The 27,662-nt window shown below is 40.1% G+C and overlaps 3 protein-coding genes across 4 annotated transcripts; 2 read left to right on the top strand and 1 right to left on the bottom strand.

The window, feature by feature from the left end:
- Positions 1-72: 72 nt before the first annotated feature.
- Positions 73-4,490, top strand: cib2 (calcium and integrin binding family member 2). Of its 2 annotated transcripts, XM_079568151.1 has the most exons (7): positions 73-94; positions 907-1,205; positions 2,073-2,107; positions 3,267-3,378; positions 3,709-3,856; positions 4,077-4,272; positions 4,349-4,490. In XM_079568151.1, exons 2-7 carry the CDS (start codon positions 1,155-1,157, stop codon positions 4,368-4,370), a joined length of 564 nt encoding a protein of 187 aa, XP_079424277.1. In that variant the 5' UTR covers positions 73-94; positions 907-1,154; the 3' UTR covers positions 4,371-4,490. The 2 variants fall into 2 exon arrangements, with proteins under 2 accessions (XP_079424277.1, XP_079424276.1); XM_079568150.1 differs by lacking the exon at positions 73-94 and having other exon boundaries at positions 835-1,205.
- A 1,585-nt stretch (positions 4,491-6,075) lies between these two features.
- Positions 6,076-10,018, bottom strand: LOC306971256 (uncharacterized protein). The gene is made up of 8 exons (XM_079567478.1): positions 9,764-10,018; positions 9,578-9,687; positions 8,286-8,482; positions 7,718-7,807; positions 7,465-7,630; positions 6,961-7,110; positions 6,320-6,880; positions 6,076-6,211 (listed from the first exon to the last, which is right to left on the bottom strand). Exons 1-8 carry the CDS (start codon positions 9,798-9,800, stop codon positions 6,164-6,166), a joined length of 1,359 nt encoding a protein of 452 aa, XP_079423604.1. The 5' UTR covers positions 9,801-10,018; the 3' UTR covers positions 6,076-6,163.
- Positions 10,019-11,675: 1,657 nt separating this feature from the next.
- tbc1d2b (TBC1 domain family, member 2B) lies at positions 11,676-26,466 on the top strand. The gene is made up of 13 exons (XM_079567477.1): positions 11,676-12,200; positions 13,138-13,288; positions 13,551-13,722; positions 16,573-16,724; positions 17,456-17,679; positions 18,622-19,068; positions 19,812-19,922; positions 20,225-20,418; positions 22,456-22,950; positions 23,028-23,145; positions 24,202-24,387; positions 24,691-24,812; positions 25,979-26,466. Exons 1-13 carry the CDS (start codon positions 11,859-11,861, stop codon positions 26,172-26,174), a joined length of 2,910 nt encoding a protein of 969 aa, XP_079423603.1. The 5' UTR covers positions 11,676-11,858; the 3' UTR covers positions 26,175-26,466.
- The last annotated feature ends 1,196 nt before the right edge of the window (positions 26,467-27,662 follow it).

Raw genomic sequence — 27,662 nt, 5'->3', positions numbered from 1 at the left:
GGGCAGGTGAAGGAGAGGACACACACGGGCCGAACAGCAGAGGGCAGCAGGAGCAGCAGGATGGAGAAAATGTTTAGAAGTTTCTATTCAACAGGTTCGGAGTCACAAATGAGTCTATGCCATGTGATCGTTTGAGAACAACACACACAACAACAAATTGATCTGGGTAATCAAAGAAAGAATTTGGATGAGAACCCAACTTATTTAAATGTCATATTTGGCTGCCAAGTTTAGTCAACATCTCCGTGGAGAAGAGTTGGAGACGTCCTGTTCCAAGTAAAGTTACTGTCAGGTCTTCTGCTCATAGCAAAGATACATGTTTGCTTGGTTATTGTTATGGGGTATTTTTCAATATTGAAAATATCTTTAATATAATAAATGCTTGCATTTTTTTTCTCTATTTATTGGGTGAAATGTTACGCAGTGTGGCTTTAAGTTTGACGTTATTTTTATGTCTATTTGTTTGATTATAATCATTATACCCATTAGCCTACTGTTTTTATAAATTAAAATTCATGAGGAAAAATCCATGTGGAAAATCATTTCATAGGCTACTCTTTGAATAGATTGAATTCATATTGAATTCATATTGTTTGGCAATCATTGGATCTATAGGGCAGGGCTGAGTTAGGCTATTCATCAATTCTTTAATTTATTATTCCAGTAGAAGCAGCATTCACTCAGCATACAATGATCAACTTTAAAGATGACATAGGCTAAACCCTTTTTTTATATATACCTTAAGCACCATAGAGCTACTAAGCTCCAATTTATGCTCCCATCTACTATATTAGGGTTTAAATAGGCTAATGACAATTTGAGATTACACTCTCCACCGCCCTCTCGGTTCAAACTCATTAATTATTTATTTCCTCTCCTTCTGGTTTGTTCAGCTGCTGCTTAAAGAGCAGATCTCCGCTTGCAGTGCACACATACCCTCACAGGCTCCAAGACCCAACACACCAAAGGAAGGACCCCGCACTATTGTCATGTTTTGGGGCTTCATCACCATGGATTTTACAATGTTCTGCTCCAGGCTTAAGATCAGTGGTTTCTGACAGGGTCTGTTTGCTCTGGACCCTAAATGCCTTCACATAAGGGGAGGCTGTGGACATTCAATGATGTGAATGTAAACCTAAAGCTCCAGAACCAGGATGGGAAACAAGCAGACCATATTCACAGATGAGCAGCTGGATGCCTACCAGGTATGTGTCTTTGTAAATTTTCTAATATATTATTATACGGATATTATACAGTAATATTTATCCAACAAAATCAGCATGCTATTTTACATTTTGCATAACCTGTATCTCACTTAAATATGTATGCCTAAGAGTGTTTAAATGGTCTCTTGAAACAATAGCAAATTAAACAACTTACAAAAAAAATAACGTAAAAGTCAAATGGTATCTTCAGTATCAATTATGGTAATAAACTAGAGACTAGTGTGTTTATGACATAGTTAGGGGGTAAAATAATGCATTGTATGTAGCATAGTGTTACAAAATGATAAGGTGTGACTTTAATTTTAATGGGGAGTTGATGCACAATGAAACTCTACTCTCAGGAGGCTTCTCAAGTGCTCGTTCCTGTAACCTAAAACCAATCTCCAGTCCCTGTGTTTGAAATGAATGGGGTTGACTTTCTTACCTCTGCAATACACCAACTTGTCCAAAATCGAACATCGATGTGTTGTACTTCTTCAGATTACACCAGTTTTTGATAAACACTCTTTATACTCATGTTACTGTGAGACAGTCGCATATGTTTTACATTAAACTGCAAGTACATTACAGAAAAAATTATCTATCTGCTTTAAATGACCTGAATATAGATCTCCGTAATTTGAGTTGACAAATAGATATTTTAAATAACTATCTTTATAAAAGACCATTAGAAAACAACACTTGTTATGACTTTTGCAAATAAAACTGAATAACCAGAAATAAAAAATAAATAAATAACATGCTTATTTTATTTGCCTCATTTGCCAAAAAAAAAAAAAAAAAAAGGGGGGGGGGGATTGTGAATATCCAGTAATGTTACCTTTGTTTGTGTTTTTTTTTTTCCAGGACTGCACATTCTTTACTCGTAAAGAAATCCTTAGGTAAGTTACAGTTTTCAGTGTTTACTGTTAATAGGTTATGTTCACTTTGTAAACTTTCTTAACAGCCCATAAAAAATATTATTATTGATATTGATGGGGGAAATGCTATGTTCCTTTAATAATAGATTTACACCAGCAAAGTGGCAATACTTTGTAAGACTGTTTGCATTTTTTTATATATACTTGTGTTAACCATATTCTGATCAATTTAACCATGTTATTTGCTCTTTATTATTGTGGAGGAGGGTGGATCAGAATTTCTTGGTAGAATCTGTTGTTAAATGTCATTCTTCAAATATTTTGAATACTGTATCTAAGAGTTTGTAGTCTTCGTTCCACAATTAAATGGTCAAATCATTGTCTTTCAGACTAGTTATTATTCAATCTAATATTGTTGTTTGGAGGTTTTGTTTGAATTCTGAAATTCAATCATGAAACTGACCATAGACAAAGGTCCTTGAGTCATAATCTGTACTTGATACTTGGGCTGTTGGCTGAATATATGTATATGTCCATGGATCCAGTAAGCAATGATACCACCCATCTTTATAAAAAAAACTACCAAGTAAACCTAATAACATTTGTCTGCAATGAAAATTCCTGTATAACTGAGAGCTTACAAAAATATCATTTCAATTTATAGCGTACACAACTTCAATTTGATTGTTTATCACAGTTATAGCTTCAACATAGGACCAACCGACCCTATCTATCAACAATAACCTCACAGTCCTTTGCTGACACCGGGTAGACCTTAGTGACGTCACGTTCCAGCACATTCTGACGCCTAAATCCAACAGAAGAGAGTTGAGTAATCTGCTCGAAGTAAAGTTACGCAATGGTGTTCTTTTTCTCTGAAATGTAAGGTCACATTTCAACATCCTTCAACAGAAGAAGTGTCAGATATAGATGGTGCTAAAGCAGGACTTATTTCTATCTAGTCCTGTTTTCTCTTTTCGCAATAGCGTAGGAATAAGGAAGTGCAAAATGGAAGTACAGTATTTGAAAATGCTCGGCAGACAATATGACCTGACCATAGATACATACAAGACAACATATGACCCAACAAAACTCTTGTTTCAGGGGATGTAAAATAATGATGAGGATGTTTATAATTGTCACATTCATGTAAAATGTTGTCTTATCATTTTGACTGCAGGCTGCATGGCCGATACCATGAGTTGGCTCCACACTTGGTTCCGATGGACTACACGAATGACCCTGACTGTAAAATCCCTTTGGCCTTGATAGTCAATATGCCTGAGCTCAACGTACGTCACACAGCACTACAGTGTTACTGGGTATTTTTTAACTGTATGAAGAATTACACTCATGTACATATGAAATATTTATTTCATTCAAAAGGCTTTAGCAGTCAACATTTTTTTGTATTAGATATATTTGTGGAGGCACACACTAAAATTAAAACCTTTATCTTTATTGTGTTTATAACGCAGCAATCCCTTGTAATTGCTAAAATTTAAATCTTTTCTGCTGCATTTTTTGTTCTTTTTACTATTGAGAACTATAAACTTTACAGTTCAAACGGTTAAAACTGAATTCATTCACAAAATCTCACATTCTATCCTTTTCATCTGCAGGAAAATCCATTTCGCAATAGGATCGTTGAGTCGTTCTCTGAAGATGGCGCCGGGAATCTGAGCTTTAATGAGTTTGTGGACATGTTCTCCGTGCTCAGCGAAACAGCTCCAAGGGAACTCAAAGCAATATATGCCTTCAAAATTTATGGTAAGCACATCATGCAACTCCTATAGAATCTGCAAGTAGTGACTCGCGATGTGATAAGATCCAAATCTCATGTTAGGGTATCACGGGACCAAGAAGTTTTCCATTTCTGCTGCTAATATCTTAATTACTAGTGGTCCTTTCAAGACACATAGGCTACATTACCTTTAAGTAAGATAACATTGCATAAAACCATCTAACATTGTTAAATTCCATTTTACAGATTACAATGTGGATAATTACTTGTGCAAAGAGGATCTGGAGAAGGTGCTGAACAAGCTGACCAAGGAGGAGCTGACGCCTGAGGAGGTGGACCTGGTGTGTGAGAAGACCATCGAGGAGGCCGACCTGGATGGAGACAACAAACTTTCCTACGGCGACTTCGAGAACATGATCTCCAGAGCTCCGGACTTCCTCAGGTAATGCACCTCTACGCCTGCACTAACTACATACACATCTTATGGTTTTTACTAATTTTGAAATTGTATTTTGTAGCACTTTCCACATAAGAATCTAAAGACTTTTTGATGACCTGCTACCTCCTGTCTGTACTGGCCCAAGACGCCATTATCACATATGCTGCAATAAAAACTCTTGAACTTGAACCACTTTGTGTATGAGAGAAGAATTCAATCAACAAGACATGACCACAAGGGCTTAGAAATGTTTGTGTGTTGAAAATAAGCAATATACGGTATGATGACACATATACATATTGTCTCTGTCCTGTTTATAAGACTTATGATTAATTCGCTGTTTGTTAGTACATTTTCTTTCTCCAAGTTTTAGTACATGGCAAAACAGTGTTGTCACATGATCTGTTATTGGATATTTTTGTAGTATTGATTCATGAATTAAAAATAAAATAAAAAAAAATCCTCACATGTTTGTTGATTTTGTGTGAGTCAAATTGAGTCACTGAGTCAAATTACAAATAGTAGCTCCTTTGGGAAACACACAGCAAATATGTTTATGAATGTCCAGTTTAGACATAGCTTTGTCAAGGCTAGACACATTTTAGACTTGGATATGTCCTATTTTGATCCTGATCTAGACCTGGTAGTACTTAATTAAACCCTTATCTTATTTTATAGGGTGATTTATGAAGTTTGAGAGCCACTGATCTGACTTACATCTTTATAGGAAGGAAAGTAACAAGTTTATGATTGTTATCTCATTCTTTGTTTGCTTTTTTGTCATGCAGTTGTTATTTTATGTGGATATGTGGAGACTGTGTTTGTTTCTGTCGGTGAATTAATAATAATAATTAAAAAATAAGGAATTTATTTGTATGAGTGGCCTGGTGGTGAAGGTTTCCACTATCACTTAAAACATGTACCAGGATGAATGATGTGTGTGTGAGTGAATGAATGAATGGTGGTGGACAGAGCAGATGAATGCAGCTGTGTTTCTATCTGTCCCAAAGGGCAGCTGTGGCTACACATACAGTATATATATGTGGAGTGAATGTAAAATTGGTTCATGTTAAGAGCTTTGTGACCCTGTCTGTGAAAAGCGCTATACAAATAAATACCTTCCTTCCTTAAATGTTTGTTTGCCGATAAGGCAATCTTTGGGATCTGCTGGATGTTTTGGGTCCCTTGTCCCAAAACATTTTAGTATCTCTGATTAGCAGATGCTTTGAGCTTTGCAGGTCAGTCATGATCAGTGCTGTGACCATGCCGGAGAACTATTACCCTTAACTCATAAGCCATGACCATTGGCTGCACATTAAACATGATGAATATGTGCGCAGAAGCAGATGCCTGTGTAAAGAATGTGCCGCCTCAGCATTCTCCAGCTGCTCCTCATCTCAGCTGGAAGTGATAGAACATATTTATGAACATGCTTTTAGAGCCGGTGGAATCACCCCCTTCAAGGGACCTGATATCTTTATTCTAGCATCAGACACACACAGGCCATGCCTTTGAATGGGCAATTATCTTTGTTTTTATTAACACCATCACTTATTTATAGGCCCCTCATCAGAACCATCAAGACACTTTAATTTCAAACTGAGAGCGGTGCGATACAGATACCAGGACCACCATCATTATTGTTTAAATGGTAGTACAATCTCCAAAGGTGACAGTTCGCTATCTGTTTGCTGTGTTTTTGCTGACAATGACATTCTGGACAATCATTGTGGCCAAATGCTACTTTACACATAACAGATTCAGACAAACACCGGTGATTAAAATAAGTCACATTTTAATGCATTTATAATCAGCAAATTGACCTTTGCTGTAAAGCAGGACTGAAGACCGTACACTCACAGAGCAGAACATAGTGTTATTAAGAGGACTGATATCACCGTTTCTTTTTGACGTCAGGAAAAAGTCGCTTCCATTTGCCGTTCTGGAAAAGAAAAAACGTAGTAGGAGTGTGGAGGTATTTAGAGACACTGGACATGTCCAGTGAAACTGATATGGCACCAGCTCTACTTCGTGACAGATAGTAACTTACCTTAACACCCCGGGCAGAGGGCTCATGTTTTGCCCTTAGGAGGCCCACCGGCTCATAGGGATTGGTGTCAACTGGGATCTGCTCATAGGTGTTGTCCTCTGGGGGGCAGCGTTCCCCAGGGACCTCTGCATACACCCCTCCATCTTCTGCTCTGGTCCCAGAGTCTGGACTTTGTTGTGATGCCAGACGGTAAAAGTCCAAGCTGAGTACACTAAGGGGGCGCCCATGTGTGGGCTCCGGGCTGGGAGCCCTGCAGGGCCCCCTGTGTGAAGGCTCCGGGCTGGGGGTGTCTCTGCTTGGCAGTGGGGGGGTCACACTGAGCCTATAGCTCTGTTCCTCACTGCTGCTCAGGAGGAGGGGCATGGAGCGACTGCGGCTGTCCAAGAGATCCACCTCAGAGTACACAGATGAGGGTCTGGAGGAGTTTTCAAGAGCCGCTCCATTCACTTGACGCTCTCGAAGCTTTTTGGTTCTGACCTGGGCATAACAAACCATGTCTGGGTTCTCAGAGGTCGAACCACTTTCTAAGTGTCGGCTCCTTCTGGGAAGAGCTGGTACTGCCTGCTGACAAAATTTCATGTTCAATGCAAAAGATAAAAATGTTATGAAATGTATGAAGGCTCTGCATGAACTCTTCCCACCTCAGTCCTATTCTTCCTTCTGTTCCTTAAAAGCACTTGATCTGATCCTTGGCTGCTTTGTTGTTTTTTCGCCTTCAGAGCGTGGACTGTGGCGACTGGTCTCACTTTAGGACTGACCTGAATTGTGTCATACAGATCTTCATTTTGAGGCTGGAAAACAATGCACACAAGTCATTAACAACTTTTGATGGTTCTTTTAGAAAGGCAATATGTAAGAAAAAAGTAAATGTTATTCAGTAATGGACAAAATAGAAATGCTTTTGTCCAGATCATCACTGGAAAGGTTTTCCACAGGGCTGTCAGTGCTAGAGGCAGATTTGCATAAAGTTACATAGTGGAATAGATCATGCATGTAAATCTGGAAATCAGTTACCTTTTATTCATCGGCTCATATTATACCTAGTTATATTCTGCTTTTATTTTTTCATGCTATCTTCATCCCCAGCAGGGAAGAGCAGCGCTAGTGTTGCACAAAAACATGTGCTGTGTGAACAGTTGACTCACCCCAAAACAGGAAGTAGTCAGATATTCCCCGAATGGCTCGATGGGTTTTTCCTTGAAGTATCCAATCAGCTCAGAGACAGTGTTGTGTCCAACACTGTCCCCCTGGACAATGAACAGTCCCGATTCACTTTGGTTGATCACAAAATGTCGACACCGGTCCCTGCCTCTGAAGCACCATTGAGACAAGAACAAATAATAATGTACATTTCAGCAAGGGGGCAACATTTGGTAATTGTGCTATGACTCAACTCACCTGTAGGAGAGAATGTAACCCAGCGCTTTGTCACTGAGACGGATGAGGAAAGAGCCAAGTTGTTGATCCGTCAGAATGTCTTCAGCATCTCTGTGAATGAGGGAAAACTATTTGAGCTATAGCTGGTACAATGCAGAGGTATTATAATAATGGTATTATACTGGTGGCTATTATTATAACTTAAGAGACCATAAGAGTATGTTTATGTTAAATATCTATCTTGTTAAATATTAGCTTAAAGCACTAAAACTATCAATATTTAAGCATCAGGATCGATATTCTTGTATCTTTAGTGTTTTGGTATTGATCACTGATGTGAACTTTGTATGTCTCTTAAAGGCCAAAAAGTAACAACTAATTTTACACAAACTGTAATCAAATTATAATATTTGTTGTTGTTAATCTAACCAAGTATTTCTCAAACATTTTTTACATGAAGCCCAGCGAGCACAACTGGAGACAACCCAGGTCCCCCCAATCCCAAAACGCGACTCCCGCAAATGCACCAAAACACAATTCCCATTTAGCTTTTTAAATAAAAAGATGAAATTGACCCAAATGCACTCACTTCCTAGAGATAAACCCATGGAACCAGTTTGGGAAGAGTCCGTTGTGGCTGATGAGTGAGGCCTGTGTCTGAATGAACCAGGAGGAGGTGAGCTCTCTCAGGCCCCCCTCAGCAGCAGCAGCGGCGGCGGTGGTGGTGTTGGCGAGTTCAGGCGAGGGGTTCATCGTGACTCCTCTCTGCTCCATGTCTGTCCGCTTCTGTTCAAAACACACACATTCACAACAGGTCAGCTCCTCTTCCTCGTGCGCACATATTTGCATATATATTTTTGAACAGTTATAAATAGGTCAGTGTCCCTTTTTGGCCTTTGGTTAGACAAACTCACACACTGCAATAAATAATACAATAAATAATCAATGGCTTGACATTATCTAACACTGCAAACAAGCCCATATGAGATTTCAACAATTCTCATATATTCTGTGCCTTTTTATATCACGTTGTTGCTTTACTAAACAGATTAATCAACATAACCATATATAGGCTTTTATTTTATTAAGAGATAATCCTAGAATGTGCCTAACAACACAATATGAGGGTAGTAACATTTGAAAGACTATTCACAGTCGTCAAAACAGAAAAATCCAAATTAACGCTATTAACGCAATGATTCAGGTTTAATTGAGCTTTCAACACTATTATACGAAGTATCAGGGAATTCTGATAGCGGGTCATTAATAGTGTTGGGAAGTAACTAAATACATGTATTAAGATTATGTATTTAGAACACTCATTTATTCTGTTATAGTTACACTTTCATTTCACTTTCCAAATATCAAGGGAATACATCCCAGTATCAATCATTAAATTTTAGCTCCATATGCACAACATTATAAATAAAGAACCTGTAATGCTGAACTATTTTTACTCCTAATAAAATAAAGATCTAAAACACCACAGTTCATACAAACACTGCACATGTGTTACATGGTGCTGTATCTGCTGCTCCTGTACATTTGCCAAGAGAGTTTTTGAGTTCCAAATTAATGGTAAGTGAGTTTATAACAGGTGTTCCCTTTATCGTAGTCTTAATTTTTGTAATTATACGCCATATTTATACATACATATAATGACAATCAAAGTGAAAGTATTATAAAAGTATTCAAAGTATTCAGAACACAGTACTCTGATTAGACAAAGTAACGGAATACATTACAAAACACATGTTAAAGCAAGTATTCAGTAACTAAATACTATTTCAAAGTATTCTCCCCAACACTGGTCATTAAATGCAAATCCAAAGAGTGACTTCAGACTTGGGTTACTTTCATTTCTGGTTGCATGAAGCTTACCTTGAAACAGAATTGTAAGCAACTCCTCAGACAGTGCGAGCTGTTGTGTTTCCTCTCCTTCAGGTTGGACTTGTGTTGTCTGTACAGTCTGCTGTGGCTCTCTGTGATTTCTGACGGGAAAATAAACTATAAAAAATGACTATGTTGTGAATGCGGCTTACCCCTCTTCTCCTCCGCACTGCTCACCTATGCTGGAGATAAACTCATCTGGCTCTTGCATCATTTCAGCAGACTTTACCAAATGCCTCTGTCTCTGAGATGTCTTCTCTCACCTTGAAGCAAAGATTCTGAGAGTTACGGCACTAAATCAGGCATGACATTTGGATTTTTCCAGCAGCCTGGAAAGCAGCAGAACTTTTAGCACATCAGAGCAACAAGGTTTGCACAAAGGTAGCAACTGCCGAGCAAGACGAGCATTTCCTGAAGAGAGTGGAAACTGAGATGCAGCAGCAGAGTGGTTAGCTGTGCACAAGTGGAGATGTTTACCACACAGAGACTGCGCGTCACTTTGTTCCATCGGCTTCACAAACAGCAACATCTGAAGTGACAAAATTAGGATGGAAGCTGTGAGAAATCAAAATTACCCGTTTATATAGGGATGAATCACTTAATCGGAGGTCATTACTGTATTGTGGGGTCAGAGTTCAGAAATCAATCTATTTTAATAGGAAACAGCCCCATATTAAAATCATATACAAACAAACAAACAAACAAACAAACAAACAAACAAACAAACAAGGTAGACCCTGTGTAACTGTAGACAATGCTATGGACACATTACGAAGATATGAGAAACTAAACTGCAGCTCTGTTGACCCATCATTGTTGTGCTGGGTTTGAACATTCATACAAGTTCAGGTTTGTGCAATAATCTTGATTGTATCTTATGTTGCATGGAATCAGATTACTGCTCAAATACAGGTGCTATAGTGAAAAAGTTCATTTATTTCTGCAATTCAACTTAAAATGTGAAACTAATACTTGATGTAGACTCATTACATGCAAAGTGACATATGTCAAGCCTTTATTTGTTATAATTTTGATGATTATGGCTTACAGTCCATAAGATGTTTAATTTGGGGGTTTTACAAGCTGTGAGCCATTATAATCAAAATGATAACAAATAAAGGCTATATCTCATATTGCATGGAATGAGTCTATCATGTATTAGTTTCACAGTTTAAGTTGAACAGAAGTGAATGCACTTTTTCATGATATTCTAATTAAATGACGAGTCGAGCACCTGTAAAGCACAGGTGGCACGGTAGTACAGCGGTTAGTGCTTGTGCTTCACAGCTAGAAGGTCTGGGTTTGATTCCCACCAAGGTCTGGGTTCGACACATTTTCTGTGTGGAGTTTGCATGTTCTCCCCGTGTCTGTGTAGTTTTCCTCCTGGTACTCCGGTTTCCCCTACCACTAAAAACATGTACAATAGGCCAGGATGATTGAGAGTGTGCATGGGGGATGGCGGAATGGAAATTAGCCTAAGGTGGTGTGGCTTGTTCATTAACATGCACTGTCTCTACCAAATAAACCAATAAACTAAACTAAACACAGTCTGCATAAAAATGTAGGACTACTTCTAATATTATATAGAAATATCAATAGTTATAAATGGATTAGGTTGAGCACCTGAGAGTTCAACAGACACAAACTAGATAGATGGATGGACGGGGCTTGTGTTGTGTTTCCAGTTATAGCTGTGCATAGGTCACAACAACCTGTGTGAGACTGTGCTGTGCTATTTTTATACTTCCTCAACAGCAAGGCTGAGCACATGTACAGTTTGTCCTTTCTTGGTCAGTTTAGTCTGACACATACAGCTGGTGTTATTCATGTTTTTGTGTTTTTTACTGTAATCTGTCAACAAATAAATGAAATCATGCAATTATTATGGATAGATCATTAGAAGTGTTGTTTATTTTTTTCCAGTGCAGGTCATAATGCAATACTACTAGTACATATTTTAAATAAAATTAGATCTACCTGAAAATGCAATGAATTAGAATTTGAATAGACCCCTGACATATTTTGCATATAGAACTGCTTAAACTGCACTGCAAATTGGTTAATGAGTTGCTAAAAGATGTCTTACATTGTATCACAAAGTCAAAACTGCCACCTAGCGGCCAGCAATGTTGTCACTGTGACGTGACTACATTTCCCATGGTTCCCCGCGCGGAGCAGTGGCAGTCATGCGGATGGAAACAGGCGTGGACATCCGTAAGTTCTTGTACACATCCATGCAGCCGCTGCTCTGCAAGAAGTAACTTCAGCAACGATGCACGAAGAGGAGGATGGCGGCGAGGCGGGCCCGTGCACATCTTCGCGGATGGTGGCCTCCAGGTCTCTGGAAGTGTCCGACGCGGAGGGGGGGAAGGAGCAGGTCTCCAAACTCTGCGGGTACCTCAACAAGCTGTCTGGCAAAGGGCCCCTCCGGGGGTACAAGCCGCGCTGGTTCGTCTATGACCCCAGAAAGTGTTACATGTATTATTTTAAGACTCCGCAGGACGCTCTCCCTCTCGGAAACATCGACATTAGCGACGCCTGTTTCAGCTACGACCTGGAGGGAGAGGAGGGCCAGTTCGAGATCAGAACCGCTGGGAAAGAGTTTCTGCTCAAGGTAAACTTCAGCCCAAACACCAAACCTCACTGCAGACACTGACTCACGCTCTCTCAATGTGACAAATTCAGTCACAAACAGTGCACTTCCGCCGCTGTAAACTGTCTGGAAAAGTAGATCTTAAATCAGGCCATTTCAGTTCAGAGTTCTGCTCAATGCACTCTGAGCTTTCTGGCATTAACCCTTCTTTGGCCGTGGTGTTTGTGCTGCTGCAACGGTTTGCTATTCTTTCCAGATTGTAAATTGTACTGTCACGTGGTATTTTCATAACAAATCCATAAAGTCCATATCCTCATGCCTAGATTTATGTTTCTTCATAACATCTCTGTATAACACGTATCCAAATGAGCCAATGGGAGTCAGACAATTTGACACAACTGACAGCTTGTGTATGTTGTGTTTAATGTATAACATAACAAAAACATGTTACCAGATGAGGAAATAATCTGAGTATTTGGGGGTTTTTTGGGGTTTTTTTTGTCAATGGCTTGGGTGTTGAGTTTAGCTGGCTGACAATGCCAGGCCATTGTCCGGTGGTACAATTTTAGCTCTGATTAAAATGCACATGAGTTCACAAATTCTCATGACATAGGCCACTGACACATTACAGACTCTAGTCACATGACCCTCACATGACTGTGGGTCTACAGACAGGTGCCAGCCTCAAGCTTTCTCTCTGCCTCCTTCTTTGTGCCATGTTGGCACCAGATGGTCCTAATGGTTCTCCGTCAGAATGAAACTGAAGCACCTCAACTTTCTTTTATGATGCATCAAAGAAATACCTCTTGTATTGTTTGTCGTCCTACTGTGGCTGTTTTAAATAGTTACATACTGTATAGAAACTGGACAGGTATTTGGTATTTCTTTTAAAATGTTGGTATTTTGGCTGAAGAAGTGACCCTTCAGTTTGTGTGAGATTCTGTTGTGTTTTCCTCAGGCTCCGAGCAGGCAGGTGATGCATTACTGGCTTCAGCAGTTGCAGCAGAAGCGCTGGGAGTACAGTAACACCCGCGGGTCCGGCCAGAGAGATAGCTGGAGCTCTCCAATCACCACCCACCCTCCTTCAGGTCTCGTGGCTAAAGACATTGGTATGTACCACATCACTGCATCTGTACTGTTTTAAAGTTTTTAAACTAGGGCTGCGCAACATTTCAGCAAATTATCATTATAGCAATATTGGCTGATGTAATATCCATATTACAAGGAGCCTCAATTTTAGCATTGGCAAATATGCACTGTTACTTGCTTTGTGGGTAGCTGGTATTGTTTCACATGTTATCTTGTTCAGCCTTAGTTTTGGTTCTTGGTTGTAATGTAATAAACTTCTGAAACCTTTTAAAATATTTTCAGGTGGTATAGTTTTTGACCCGTTCAGTGACAGTATGGAGAAGGTGCGCAGTGACTTTGCCATGGAGGCCGAGGCGGACAGCAGCGTGGGCGTGGACAGTCCTACATCGAGGGGTCCCACTGGGGCACCTGCCAACCCACTCAACACACTCCGAAACTTCGGCACTGAACTCAGGTACAGCCATTATTACATATGCAGGATTGTGGCTTCGAAACCTGGTTTTGAGCATCTCAGTATTGTTATTACACGTTTGTTTCATGTCTGTGTAAGACACTAGATGAGTAAACACTACTCCCTTGGCATGCTAACAAATCATTAACGCTGTGAGTAATGCAGTGTGTGTGTAGAACAGACCTGAGGATGGTTTATGGACTTTGAAAACGCATAAAATGCATATCTTTCAGTAGAAGAAATTTCCCAAAGCTTTTTTGAACAAAGGAAACTATTTCTCCAAGTAACATGCTAAAAAGCTCAAGAAAGTCTATTTTGCACAATATGATTCCTTTGAAAGCTGCTCTGTGAGGCAACTTTTTTTCTGGATGTCCGAGAATCTACTGTACACTGATATCTTGTCATATCTAGACAATGGAAAGACAGTTACTAGGTAGTCATTATTTCTAAAAGATAAAACCCTTGCTTGTCTATTTATGTGTATTAGCCAGTTTCAGTTTCAGCAGTCTTTTCGTTGTAGTGCTTTTCTTAGTCTTCCACCTGCAGAGTCTGTTAAGCCACATATAAATGAGGTTAAAAGTGACGGGATTATTTTAAATCACCTAAAACACACATAGCATTATGGAAAGCCTGACCAAAGAGAAGTGTCAACAGCTGCACTGAGTTGTGGTTTGCCTTATTTAAGCAAGTGTTAGTTCAGAGTCTTTCTTTCTGTTGCACACAGAGAAGTGAGGCAGCACTGCGTTAGAAAAATATAAGTATTGTGATTGCAATTAACTTTTTAAAGAATCAATTCAGTTCACAGTACACATTTGAAACCAGTTCAGGTATAAACATTTCAGAGGAGATAGTAATAAGAATCACATTCCAAGTGAGATTATTCTTTTATTTTTCCCCCAGAAACATGTATTTTGTAAATCAGTGGCTCTCAAACTATAGTATGTGAGAACCAAATGTTTACATACATTTTTCTCACTGTCAGACATGAAACCAGAATGAACTTTTACTTTTATTTTGCTTTGGTCAATTAGAATTTAAAAAAATATATATTTTTGTCAAATTTTCTATACATTTTTTTTTTTTTAATGACTCTTTACAAAATCTAAAGTTTACATACATTTCATTAATATTTGGTAGCCATTGCCTTTTAACTATATATTTTGGGTTTTGGATATCCTTCTACAAGCTTCTCACAATAGTTGGCAGGAATTCTGGTCCATTCCTCCAAACAGCACTGGTGTAACTGAGCCAATGTTTAGGCCATCTTGCATACACATGCCTTTTCAGCTCTGCCCACTCTTCAACTGGATTGAGATCAGGACTTTGTGATGAACACTTCAAAACATTAAGCCACTTTGTAACCAGTATTGGCCGTTTGCTCCATTTAGAAGACTCATCTGCGCCCAAGCTTTGGCTTCCTGGCTGATGTCTTGATATTTCCACATTTTATGACACTTTATGATGTCATCTATTTTGTGAAGTGCACCAGTCCCTCCCACAACAAAACAACCCCACAGCATGATGCTGCCACCCCTGTAATTTCACAGTTGGGATGGTGTTCTCAGGCTTGCAAGATTCCTCCCTCTTCCCCCAAACATGTCATTATAGCCAAAAAGAAATATTGGCTATTTTTCTTTTTGATGATTCTTTTGGAGTAAGGGCTTCTTCCTGGCAGAGTACCCTCTCAGCCCATGTTGTACAGTACTTGTTTCACACTGGATGATGACAAACTCTTACCAGAGTGCATTTGTTCTTGGGTTGATATTCACATTTCAGACCACAGCTCATCTCTGGGACACAGAACCCGCTTTCTTTCTGATTAATTTCCATCATTGTTTTAACTAATGAACCTTCAAGTGTCTAGGTATTGCACCCAAGGATGAGCAAGAAAGTCATCATCTGGGCTTTCCCAAATTGTTTAAAGGGACTATACAGGGTTTAAAAATGGTAAAATTATCTCAGTTCCTCCCCCAAAATATTCCAACAATGTCCTAAGGTGTAGAATGAGCCCAGACCTGTTCACCACAACTGCCTCTAAAATCCTGCACTCAAAAAGGTGTCACTTCGGGTCTGAATTGCCGTCATGCACGCGCTTAATATAGAAGGTGCAGTTACATGTATGACCTGAGGTGGCAGTAGTGAGTATAAAATGGCTAACTTGCATCTAGCCCCTTTAAAGGTATAGTAATCTTACAAATTCCTTTGTAAAAAGGAATTTAAAAATGTGTAGAAAATTCTATCTCTCATTCTTCTGGAATTTGACAAATAGAAATATTTTTTTTTAATTTCTAATTGACCTAAAAAAAAGAGTTATGTCTGGTTTCATGTCAGGCAGTGACAAAAAATACAAATGTGTCTTTTTAGGAAGTGTTTGTAAACATCTGGTTCTCACTGTATATACCACTAATGGTACTTGAGCTTCTCCAGGTGGTACTCAATCATCTGCAATTTTATTAATAATTTTAACTGGAGATATTTTAATTTATGCTTTACTAATGCATTTAAGTTTGGCATTTTTCCCGTTTTGTCAAATATTTTATTAGCCATACTTTGTGTGAAAGGTTTGAGAACCACTGGCCTAAATAATTGCAATTTTTACAATTTGATAACTGCTACCATTCATTGCTATTTGATTTGATTGCAGTAAATTGTGCAGTCTAACACCAAGATATGAAATGTTTATGCAACTTATAATGTTCTACTCTGCCTTTGAATTATTTTAGAAACAATTCAAAAGCAGGAAAAGGGCAAGACCTTTTCTGTTGCCCTTTTACAGTAGCAGCTGGCTTCCCCCCACGTCTGTCCTTGCTCTTTAGATTGGTACAAAGTAGCATCTGGTTTCTGTTCTCTCAGGAACTCCATGTCTTCTCTGCGGCCCGGTCGAGGAGCAGAGAGCAGGAGGAGCGTCTTCTACACGTCCAACAGTAACGCAGTGGAGGAGTGGGAGCTGCTCGACCATCCGCCCAAAGAGCTGTCCGATCCCAAACACATCGAGGCCCACAGACGTACGTACTCTGTCCCCTTGCACAGATATCGCTCCTTCTTTCTTAAAATAATTACAATGCCGTGTTTACGAGCAAACATACAAATTATGATGCACTGTCTGAAACATAGCCTTATGCTCACTTCTCTTGAAAATTAAAAAGATTAACATAAGAAAACAACCAAGGAAGAGAGTGTTTAAAGCAAAAGGCAGAAAGTTGTTTTAATCAGTTCTGTTCAATTAGCTTTATTGTCGGATCTACCACATGTAAAGCACATGTAATAAGGGCAGCATAGAAAGGAAAGGTGAGAGTTCAGTTTCCTAACTGTCCTGACAGAGATAACCTTGTCTTTTCTGCTATATGAAAGACCGTTGAACAGGCCCTGTCCAGATTATTGTTGTTGAGCCAAACACGACAACCTTGCACAGTCCAGTGAGAAGAGCATAGTCCTTGATGTCCCAAATTACTCATGTGACAAGCCCTTGGGAACCCAGGGTGCTGAGAGTGCTGCAGCAGCCCCTAGTGGGTAGTTTACGCATTGCAAGCAATTTTGATAAACAGGAAATATGTATCCTTCAGCACCCCCTAACTAAAATATGTTCCCACGGCTCTGTGACAAGTGATCCTACTTTTTCCTATTATTTTCTGACTGTAATGTTATGTATTTAGTTAAGAAACTGCAAAACAGAATCAGATTTATTGACGTGTTTTTAGAGAAATGCTTAGTTCTAACATTCTGAATTTTGTTTCAGATTCCATCGGCTCATTCACTTTTGACTTTGGGCGCAATTCTGGTCGGAATAAGAGGCCGTTGCTGTCCGGGCGGCTGGGGCGAGCCAGCGCGGACATGTCAGCGGTGGAGTGTAACGGCAGCCGACCTCTGGACCTGCTCCTGCGCCTCCAGAGCCAGCAGGAGGAACTCAGCCGTGTGCAGCAGGAGCAGGCCCAGCTCAGGGAGGAACTGCTCACTCACAAGGTGCACTTCCAGCATGTGGCTAACTACTGTGCATCCAATACCACATGTGTGAATAAAAACAACTGTGAGCCCTGTAAAAAGCAGCTTTAACTCCCTGAGAACATGGCTCATTATGCAGAGATAACAAAGTGAGTGAACTCTTAAATGAAGTAAATGAAAGCACCAAAGAGATGCGGAGCGTTGTTAGCAGTAGCTTTAGCCACAGCACAATAAACGGCTTTCTATGCATCTGTCAGGTACTTTTTAAGAAAAGACAATCTGGTATCTACAGTATTATTGAGAAATTCAATTGAGAAGTTGCCAATACCGATAAATTTGTGGTATCGGCATGAAATCTGATGCCAGCATTTGCATCGGAACAACCTTTTTTTGTCCACAAATATTTAACTGAAATAGTAATTTACTTGATGTTATTGTTATGTGTTACAACTAACCACTAAACGGGAAGGCAGCAGGTTTCCGCAAATTCTGCTGGTAAATACTACACACTGAATGCAACATGCATAAAGCAATAGCGAGTTTTTGGGAAGTGACTCACTGAGGTGGTAAAGGAAACAAAGAAATGTGCAGCTGCAAAGTCAAAGGGGAATAGTGTTTCTCATGAATGTTGTAATTTGTTGGTCATGTTTTTGAAGAACTTTGGTTAACTGTGAAATGAGGCAGCGTTTGTTGCTTTAGCCAGTTTAGTAATGCCTTAAATACATGACAGATTTATTTAAACGTCCAACATTATGCATTATTCTGTCTCTTACTACTACTAATGTACAGTGCGGGGAAAGAAAGTTTGACCACAGACAGGATCAGTTAAAGATAAAGATGTCTTGGTCCTTAAAACACAGATGGGCTTCACGGATTTCTCTGAGTGACTTATATTTTGAGCCCTTTAAACAACTCTGCTGACTCTGTTACATTGTCTTTACAATTATGTTTTTTTTCGTTCAGGAGCTGGTGAGACTTCTGCAGCAGACCCTCAGGACCTCTCAGTGCGACTGGCAGTCTGTACGTCGTGGCGCCCAAACTTCTGCTCCACTGTCTCCATCAGATACAAACCCGCCTCCACCCTCGGAGCAAACTGAGCCCCCTGCAGTGACACCCGAGGCCCTGTCCCGGTTGGAGCAGCTCCTGCAGGACAGGGACGCACAGACCCAGTCCCTGTGTGTGCACATGGAGCGGCTGGCTCTGGAGAAGGACAGTCTGGTGCAGGAGCTCAGGGTACTGAAGCTCAAAGTGGGAGAGATGAACGAGCAGCTGGGGATGCTCATGGAGACCATCCAGGCCAAGGATGAGGTCATCATGAAACTGTCCCAGGAACCGGGCACCGAGGCGAGCCAGAGCGAACCTAGCTCCCCTTCCTTCGGCAGAGAACAGAATGAAGTGGACATACTCAAGGTTCACTGCTGTTAATAATTGTTTTTTATTGTGGAAATAATTATGTCAGACTCTGAGACGGAGCAGGAACCAATAACACTATTGATAGTGTGAAATGAAATCATAGAGATGTCCCACAAATGTTGAACCTGATTATGTTGTTATGTATGATTATATTGTGACATTACATTACACGACAGTAATAACGAAATGAATAATGGAAATAGCATGTTTCCATATTACCAAGGACACAAACATGGTCATTTACTTTATGTTAGGCTATAATTAATCATAACATCATGTCTTGTTTTCATATATGACCAAATGTTATTACACTTTACTACTACAATGCTGTAAAGTGCTATCGTTAATTCTTGTTAATCACACGGTGCTTTACTGAACGACATTTATCCAATTATACAACCACATAGATTAACTGTAGATGAACCAAAGTAATTGTGTTATGTCAGATGAGGTAATTAGAAGCTACAAATCCCCTATTGCTTAACAAGGGGTTTTCAAGTATCCATTAAGAAAATCCAATGTTACATCAGACCTACTGTTTTATTAGTAGTAGTCAATTATCCTGCATTATATACACACTGTACAAACAAATCTTCATATTGAGAATACATGTGTGTCCTCATCTAAAATGGCACAGGTCTATAGAGTGTTGTGATGTCATTTGAAACACCTCAATGAGTGGTCTCTTAACATATTCTTCTGTATATGGACTAACCTGTTGATTTTGATTTGAATTTTAGGACAGCCTCCAGGGATACAAAACCCAAAACAAGTTCCTTAACAAAGAAATCCTGGAGCTGACAGTGCTGCGGCGAAACTCTGAGAGCAGAGAGAAGGCTCTGGAAGCAAAGGTACCGTATAAAAAAGAGGAAGTGTGAGTTGTCATGGTAAAGAGAACGTTTTTTTTTTTTTTTTTTGTAATTGGCATTCTAATATACTTTTGTTCTTTGTTACAACCAACCACTGAACAGGAAGGAAAGGGAATGTTTTTTCTCATGTTATTTGTCGTTCATTATGTTACTTGGGTTAACCATTACAATGAGGAAAAGGTTGTTGCTTCAGTCAGTATTGTAATGCTTTAGAAGGGTTTTGAATGTAATATTATGGAAAGAAACATCACAGTTCTGATCCTATGCTGTCATTTGCTCTTCAGTACACCGCTCTGGAGGCCAAGCTGTGCCAGGTGGAGAGTAAGTACCTGGTGCTGCTGCAGGAGGTGAAGACGCCCGTGTGTGGCTCGTCTGAGCAGAGCCCGGCGCGAGAGGTCATCTCCAGACTGTTGGAGGACGCTCTTCAGGGCGAGGGCCCAGAGCAGGAGCAGCTACTTCTCAAGCCGAGCACTGTCAGGTGAGACACGCTGAGCCAATGGGTAGGGGTGTGCAGTAAGAGATCACGGTTTATGCACTCTTTGTAATCTTGTATTACTCTAAAGCGACATTGGCTTCTTCAGAACAGACGGTTAAAAGTTGGCACAAGTAAAGTGAAAGTCATAGAGATGCAAAATAATCACTGTAATTAGTTTGCATCTCTGTCACTTTCACTTTATTTGTACAGTCATGTTTCTAAGGTACGTGGAGAGATTCAGAGATGTCCTGCTATCACTACTGTAAAAAATCCAGGCACTCCAAACAAATATGAGCAGCACGAGGAAATACTTAAAAAGCGGGTCTACCTCATGTTTCTTGAGATATGGTTTGTATTTCTTTTATGGTTGTTTCTGTTTCTTGTCGTCCTTTGCTGTTATGTATTTTTTTCCCGCTGTGTTGGCCCTTTGCTGACACACATGTAATATGTGGCACAATGATTGGGATGTTTGTTGCTTGAACATTTAGAGCCACTCCCAAACCTGTTTATTTAGTCTTGAGAAAGACCTGGTGGTCGAAACATGTTTAAGTACTTCCTTGTGCCGCTTTTTGCAATTTGGATCCCTTTCTCTTGAAGCAGTACTAAGTAACGTGTTTACCTTAATAAATCCGTTGCGTAGTCCCTGTGGGGGTAATACAAGTGTTCATGGGATGATTGGAGGGTCTTTCATCTCCCCCTGGTGTCTCTGGCCAGAAAACCATGTTTGCAACTTGACTGCCACCGGTGCGGAGAAAGCAATGCACACTAATGTAATCACGAAGAAGAAGCTAACATGCTAACGGGCAAAGCTAACTGCGGGCTAACGTCACTTTAAACGGTATTTACAGCCAAGTTTGAGTGAAAAAAAATATTTCCATTGTATAATTGGATGCACAGTAACCCTCTCTCCCTTCGCCTTTCCTGTCAGCGTAGTATTTGCTCTCCAAGACAATTAATAAGTTAAAAAATCGTAACTTGCTACTACACCTGCAGTTGCGCTTATGGCCTCTAGGGGGAAGAGTTACTTAGTACTGCTTTAAGCACCTATACACATTTTTGGAATGCGTTTTGGCACCTAGAGCATATTGCTCTGCATACTGAGAGTTTTATTGTGTTTCATTCACAAGTGAGTGTGAGAGTGCCTATGTAAACCTATCAGCGTCTTATCTGAGTAAGCTTAAAGTAGGGCAGGGCGATATGACCTAAAATCTCTATCACGATATAAAAAAGAAATATCTCAATAACGATATTTTTGACGATATAATTAACAATGGACAAATTACTTCAAAATTCCAGCCTTACGCCTATTGGGAAGATTCAGCCAAAGACATTTAATTCTTCTTCAAATATGATCTACTCAAGCACTTTACATCCTTCATTTCATTTTACTTTATAAGCCCTTGCCCCTGTGTCCTACACTGTCAGTGATTATGCTGCTCTGATGGAGCTGAGTGTAACATAAATTATATCATGTCCATCCACCCATCCATCCATTTTCAACTTGTCCGTTGCCGGGTCGTGGGGGCAGCTCTTAGAGTGCCCAAATCACATTGCATCAGCCCCTTTATGGCTCCTCCTGCAGGTGGTGGGACCACAGAAGGACGGCCTCATATTTCTAACCGGGCCTGTTGGTCTCTCATAAGGCTTCTGAAGCGCTCTTTGTCTGACTCGTCACCTAGAACCTGTTTGCCATGGGAGACCCTATCAGGGGGCAGAAAACCAGAATTGCAACTTTCCTGCCTCCGGGTTGGAGCCACCTATACACACTAATGGAATCACGAAGAAGCAGCTAACAGGCTAACGGGCAAAGCTAACTGTGGGCTAGCGCCACTTAAACAGTATTTACAGCCAAGGTTTAGTGAGAAAAATTATTTCCTTTGTGTAATTGGATTTACAATATCCTATATTTTCCAACATTAACTAACGGTATCACCTACCCTTTCCGTCCATGTTGCATAGTGGATGGACATTTATTTAAAATATCTGACACTATTATTTTCTATAAATATCCTGATCTGTGATTTTGATTGTTCATTTCAGTGAGTACGATGTTTATGGCTTTAAGACGGTCCCTGAGGAGGAGGAAGAGGAGGAGAAGCTGGTGGCGAAAGTGCGGGCGTTGGAGCTGAAGTCCTTGTCCATGACTGATCAGGAGGTGTCAGTTGGGGTGAAGTGGGAGAACTATCTGGCGGGCACCGTCAACCGAAGCCTGCTGCGTTCCCCTGAGCTCAAGAGCCTGGTGCGCTGCGGGGTGCCTCACGAGCACCGCTCTCAACTGTGGCGCTGGTGTGTCTCCTTCCACGTCAAGAAACTACGGGACCACCTCGCACCCGATTACTACGAGACTTTACTGAACGTGGCCAAAGAGAAACCCAACCCCGCCTCAAAGCAGATCGAGCTGGACTTACTGCGTACTTTGCCCAACAACAAGCACTACGCCTCTCCCAGTGCGCCGGGCATCCAGAAGCTCCGCAATGTCCTCACCGCGTTCTCCTGGAGGAACCCAGATATCGGATACTGCCAGGGACTCAACCGGTAGAAGCATTGAGAGTTTCCTTCTCATGGTTTGCAAGTTTTGTTAGATCTTTAACTTGAAAATTGTTTATTTTTAGTTTGGCAGCCATCGCTTTGCTGTATCTGGACCAAGAGGACGCCTTCTGGACACTAATCGCCATTGTGGAAGTTTTCATGCCAAGGGATTACTACACCAAAACTTTGCTCGGCTCTCAGGTAAGTTATTTCTCTCGCCCAAGTACAATGCCTGACCAAAAAGAAGTAAGGCCACTCACTCTTAATATTTGTTTGGACCGTCTTTAACATTGATCACAGCTCGCATTCATTGTGGCATTGTTTCAATAAGCTTAAGCAATGTTAAAAGATCCACTGTTGCATTCATTTTTCACTAAGATCTTGTATTGACGATGGGAGAGTGTGACCACGACGCAAAGCCTGCTCCAGCACATCCCTAAGATCCTCAATGGGATTAAGATCTGGACTCTGTGTTGGCCAATCCATGTGTGAAAATAATGTTTCATGCCCCCTGGATCACTCATTCACTATGTGAGCCAGATGAATCCTGGCAGTGTCATCTTGGAAGAAAAAATCTATTGATCGGATAACCAGGTCATTCAGGATGTTCAGATGATCTCATTCTTTGGGCACATAGTTTTGCTAAGCCTAGACTTGACCAACTGGCCCCAGTTACTGTAGTACAGGTGGCGACCTTCTTTTGATCAGGCAGTATATCATTCTTACCTTATGTTATTCTTGATATTCATCATTTCATTAATACATCATGCTTTCTTACGGCTTGTTCATCACACAGAGTTATCTGCAGAGTTTTAATCTCTTAACCACCGCCTGAACTGAGCATATTTTCTCCAGTTTGGCTTTACCCAAATCTAAAAGCTTCTTGTAAAAAGCTTCAAAATAGCGACGAAAAATTGCAATGATCAATCAACAAAAGCCACAAGTGAGCTACAAAAAAGTGACAAAATAAGTGAAAAAGAAGCAAGGCGAGAGGTGAAAGTCCACACTAAACCTTATCTTCTTCACGGTCGATGTGTCTAACTGAAGATTAGCATGTTTGTCAAGCTCTGCTATTTTTTTTCCATTTGTACCATTTCCTGTGTTACTTCAGCAGTATGACATGACATATACTTTAGGGCTATTTTGTAGACACATACAGTATATTTCAAGTTATAGTACAAAATATCAAGTCCTATGGTAGTTCAAAAAGCCTGAGTAAAACAAAACAAATATATTGTTTTAAACGTGTATGTGCAGGTTGACCAGCGGGTGTTTAAAGACCTCATGAGTGAGAAACTGCCCAGACTTCATGCCCACTTCGAGCAGCACAAGGTGGACTTCTCCCTCATCACCTTTAACTGGTTTCTGGTGATTTTCGTGGACAGTGTGGTGAGCGACATCCTCTTCAAGATCTGGGACGCCTTCCTGTACGAGGGGCCTAAGGTACAGTGGAACGCAGCACTCCTCTACAGGCATGCTTTTATCTGCTGCACATCATGGGAACGCAAACACGTCCCGACATGTGCCCTGTCATTGGGAGGCCACCGAGTAAAGTTATATGCACACTTCCTGAACTGTCACTAAACTGCAGCTCCTAAATGTTTGTCCAGAACAGTGGATCATTGCAGTAACTGGCCAACACCTTCAGAGAGAACCAACTTATCACAATTAGGCTACATTATGACAGTTGTCACACCTGCAAGCTGTACAGAAAACATTTATTGACTTGTTTGTTTTGCCCCTCAGATCATATTCCGCTTTGCTCTGGCACTTTTTAAGCACAAAGAGGAGGAGTTTCTTAAGTTACAGGATACAACTGCCATCTTCAAATACCTTCGATATTTTACCTGCACCATCCTTGATTCACGGTAAGGTGCCTTTTTCATCAAATTACAAAATTTATATAGCAGCTAAAGGAGAGACTTGTAGAGAAATTTAGTTTTACTCTTTTACTTTTAGTATTACTCTTTTACCATATTACAATGTTCCTGCCTTATAAAAAACATACACTGATTTGTGTTTTTTTTTTAAACCACAGTGAGTTCAGAAAGCCTTTATTCTCGGGTCTTTTTTATTATTTTCTTCTCCTTTTATTTGAGCAGTTGTTTTTTTTTATATAATCGACATGTTTAATTTTGTGTAAATGCTTGTATGGTGTAACTACTCATATAAATGTAATTAAATAGGGAAAACGTGGAAGAGCTTGGTCGCAACCAATTTTAATTTCAGAAAACATTCAGCTGCAGTTTTGACTGAAATTGACAATTTTTTTTGCAAAACTACCCATTTTGTCCAATTTTCCTTCCTCTGTTTGATGAAATGTTTGCAAATCTTAAGAAATCAAATAAGTGTTGATTTTTTTCTGTATTTGTGGCATTAAAATATAGTATTTGGGCATTAAAATGGCATTAAAATTATTACATGGAACTTGCTTCTGCCTGTATAAACCCTGAGTAGGCTTAAAGGGACTATACAGAGTTTAAAAATGGCAGTATTTTCCACCCCCTACATGTTCTAACAATGTCCTAATGTGTAGAATGAGCCTAGACATATTCACCACAACTGCCTCTAAAATCCTGCACTGTCACTCAAAAAGGTGTTAATTCGGGTCCGAAGTGCTGTCATGCTTAATATAGAAGCTGCAGTTACATGTATGACCTGAGGTGGCAGTAGTGAGTATAAAATGGCTAACTTGCATCTGGCCCCTTTAAGCAGAAAATGCTTATTGATGCCTCCCTCCCTTATACTTGTGTAATTATTCCATTTATAAAATGTTTAACTTTAATAGTTGATTGATTGATTAATTGATTGTTTATTTCGAGTTCAATGTACATTACATACATACGTTTTTTACATTAACATGTGCAGCTTTTACGAAATTTTAAAATGCGCTCATGACATTACCACGTGATTCCATATATATACATAATACTGTACAAGAACTCGAAAAGGAGTGGGAAGAAGTAGTTGTTTTACTTATTATATAGTTGAATTATTGTATCTTCCAATGGAAACTGTTTGTTCCCGCCTGTAGGAAGCTGATGACCATGGCGTTTGTGGACATGAACCCTTTCCCCATGCGTCAGATTCAAAACCGCCGGGCGTTTCACCTGGAGAAGGTTCGTCTGGAACTAAACGAGCTGGAGGCCATCAGGCAGACTTTCCTCCGAGAGCGGGAGAGCAGCCAGGACGGGCGCAGCTTCGTCAGCGATGATGAAGAGGATAACTAAAGAAGACGGACCTCAGCGCCTACGAAGCAGGGCTCAGTCGCAGCCGAGCGTAAAAGAGGAGCCACTTCAGAAAAACTATTTCACAAACAGACTTTCCACGGCCAAAAGGCTGCCCCTCAGTATTCCTGCCATTCATTTAGTGTTAATATCTTTTGCTGTTTTGTCATGAGACTTTGGGCTGCACAATAGGAGAAAAAGATTGCGATATTCCGTAGCTGTCTTAAATATTGCAATAAAACCATTTCAGTTCATTCCAAGTATATTAGTATATTACGAAAAATCACCCCTAAAACGGAACTTTTACACAACTTTTACGTGTTGGCAAAACATTTGTAAATCCCATTCCTCAGTCATTTTGCAATATACTTGGTGACATATTGTGCAGCCCTAGTCCACGCTGTATCTATGCTGTGTTAAATGCTTTCTTTTTTATCTTCGCATTCTTGCACACGTGGCTGTCTTTGAATGATCGGCTGACTTAAATCTGATGAAGGACTTACTTTTAATACTTCTTTGTTACTTGTTTAGTAATTCTTTATATTTCCTGCCATCGCTGGACACATTTGCTCATTGCACTTTGGGTTCTTTTGCTGAATCATTGTGTTTACTGAAAAAGTCTTAAAGTGCATCTGGTCAGGTCAGAGCAGAGGTTTCCTTTCTACCCGTTTTTTTTAATGTTTTGACACTTAAATGTGCACTTGGGCCGAGAATTTATATAAATGTTAAAGACCGTCCATGAAATATGAAACTCTTCCTCATATCACTTTTTCCCAAACTTTTCTTTTGTGTATTCTTACCAAACACATTTTTCTATCATCAAATACTAAGGGCAACAAAAACCCTTGAGATGCACTTAAAATCTTGACGATTCTTTACATGTGTGACAGGTATGTCTGACTGTTTATTGATGGTGCACTTGCAGGAGTTGGCCATATGGTGGCAGCAGAGCAGCTTCAGTGTTTACTGAGACTGTACAGTGCCATCAGAGAGGAGCTGGATAACGTTGGACATATGGACCTCAGTTGGTGTTTAATCCTGTGAAATGTTGACAGATGTATTTCAAGAGTTTGCGAAAGCTCCAAAAGGTACTGCAGATGATTATGGCTGTGTTTTCATTGTTTACATTGAGCAACAGAGGTGGTCAAAGTACCTGATTTCATTACTTGCGTAAAAGATACTGGTCAAATATTACTCCCAATGCAGGTTAAAGTTGCTTTGTCAAGTTAATACTTAAAGGGACTATACGGAGTTTAAAAATGTTAAAATTCTGTATTTTCCTCCCCCTACATATTCCAGCAATGTCCTAAGGTGTAGAATGAGCTCAGACCTGTTCACCACAACTGCCTCTAAAATCCTGTCACTCAAAAAGTTGTCGCTTCGGGTCATGCACGGTCTTACTATAGAAGGTGCAGTTGCATGTATGACCTGAGGTGGCAGTAGTGAGTGGCCAACTTGAATCCAGCCCCTTTAAGTGAAAGCACTGAAGTA

The sequence above is a fragment of the Gobius niger genome, assembly GCF_951799975.1.
Source record: "Gobius niger genome assembly, chromosome: 12".
NCBI classification, from domain to species: Eukaryota; Metazoa; Chordata; class Actinopteri; order Gobiiformes; family Gobiidae; genus Gobius; species Gobius niger.
The sequence above is the reverse complement of the archived record's forward strand: the minus strand, read 5'-3'. Positions and strand labels throughout refer to the sequence as shown.

Bases quoted from the DNA above. Each gene is read 5' to 3' on its own strand.
- tbc1d2b (XM_079567477.1), top strand. From the start codon at position 11,859: ATGCACGAAGAGGAGGATGGCGGCGAGGCGGGCCCGTGCACATCTTCG. The intron at 13,723-16,572 runs GTACAGCCATTA...CTGTTCTCTCAG, and splicing joins AACTTCGGCACTGAACTCAG to GAACTCCATGTCTTCTCTGC. The intron at 22,951-23,027 runs GTAGAAGCATTG...GTTTATTTTTAG, and splicing joins TACTGCCAGGGACTCAACCG to TTTGGCAGCCATCGCTTTGC.
- cib2 (XM_079568151.1), top strand. From the start codon at position 1,155: ATGGGAAACAAGCAGACCATATTCACAGATGAGCAGCTGGATGCCTAC. The intron at 3,857-4,076 runs GTAAGCACATCA...TCCATTTTACAG, and splicing joins ATATGCCTTCAAAATTTATG to ATTACAATGTGGATAATTAC. The intron at 4,273-4,348 runs GTAATGCACCTC...TGTATTTTGTAG, and splicing joins AGAGCTCCGGACTTCCTCAG to CACTTTCCACATAAGAATCT.
- LOC306971256 (XM_079567478.1), bottom strand. From the start codon at position 9,800: ATGATGCAAGAGCCAGATGAGTTTATCTCCAGCATAG. The intron at 9,688-9,763 runs GTGAGCAGTGCG...TTTTCCCGTCAG, and splicing joins TGAGTTTATCTCCAGCATAG to AAATCACAGAGAGCCACAGC. The intron at 6,212-6,319 runs GTAAGTTACTAT...TTTCTTTTCCAG, and splicing joins CCTCTGCCCGGGGTGTTAAG to AACGGCAAATGGAAGCGACT.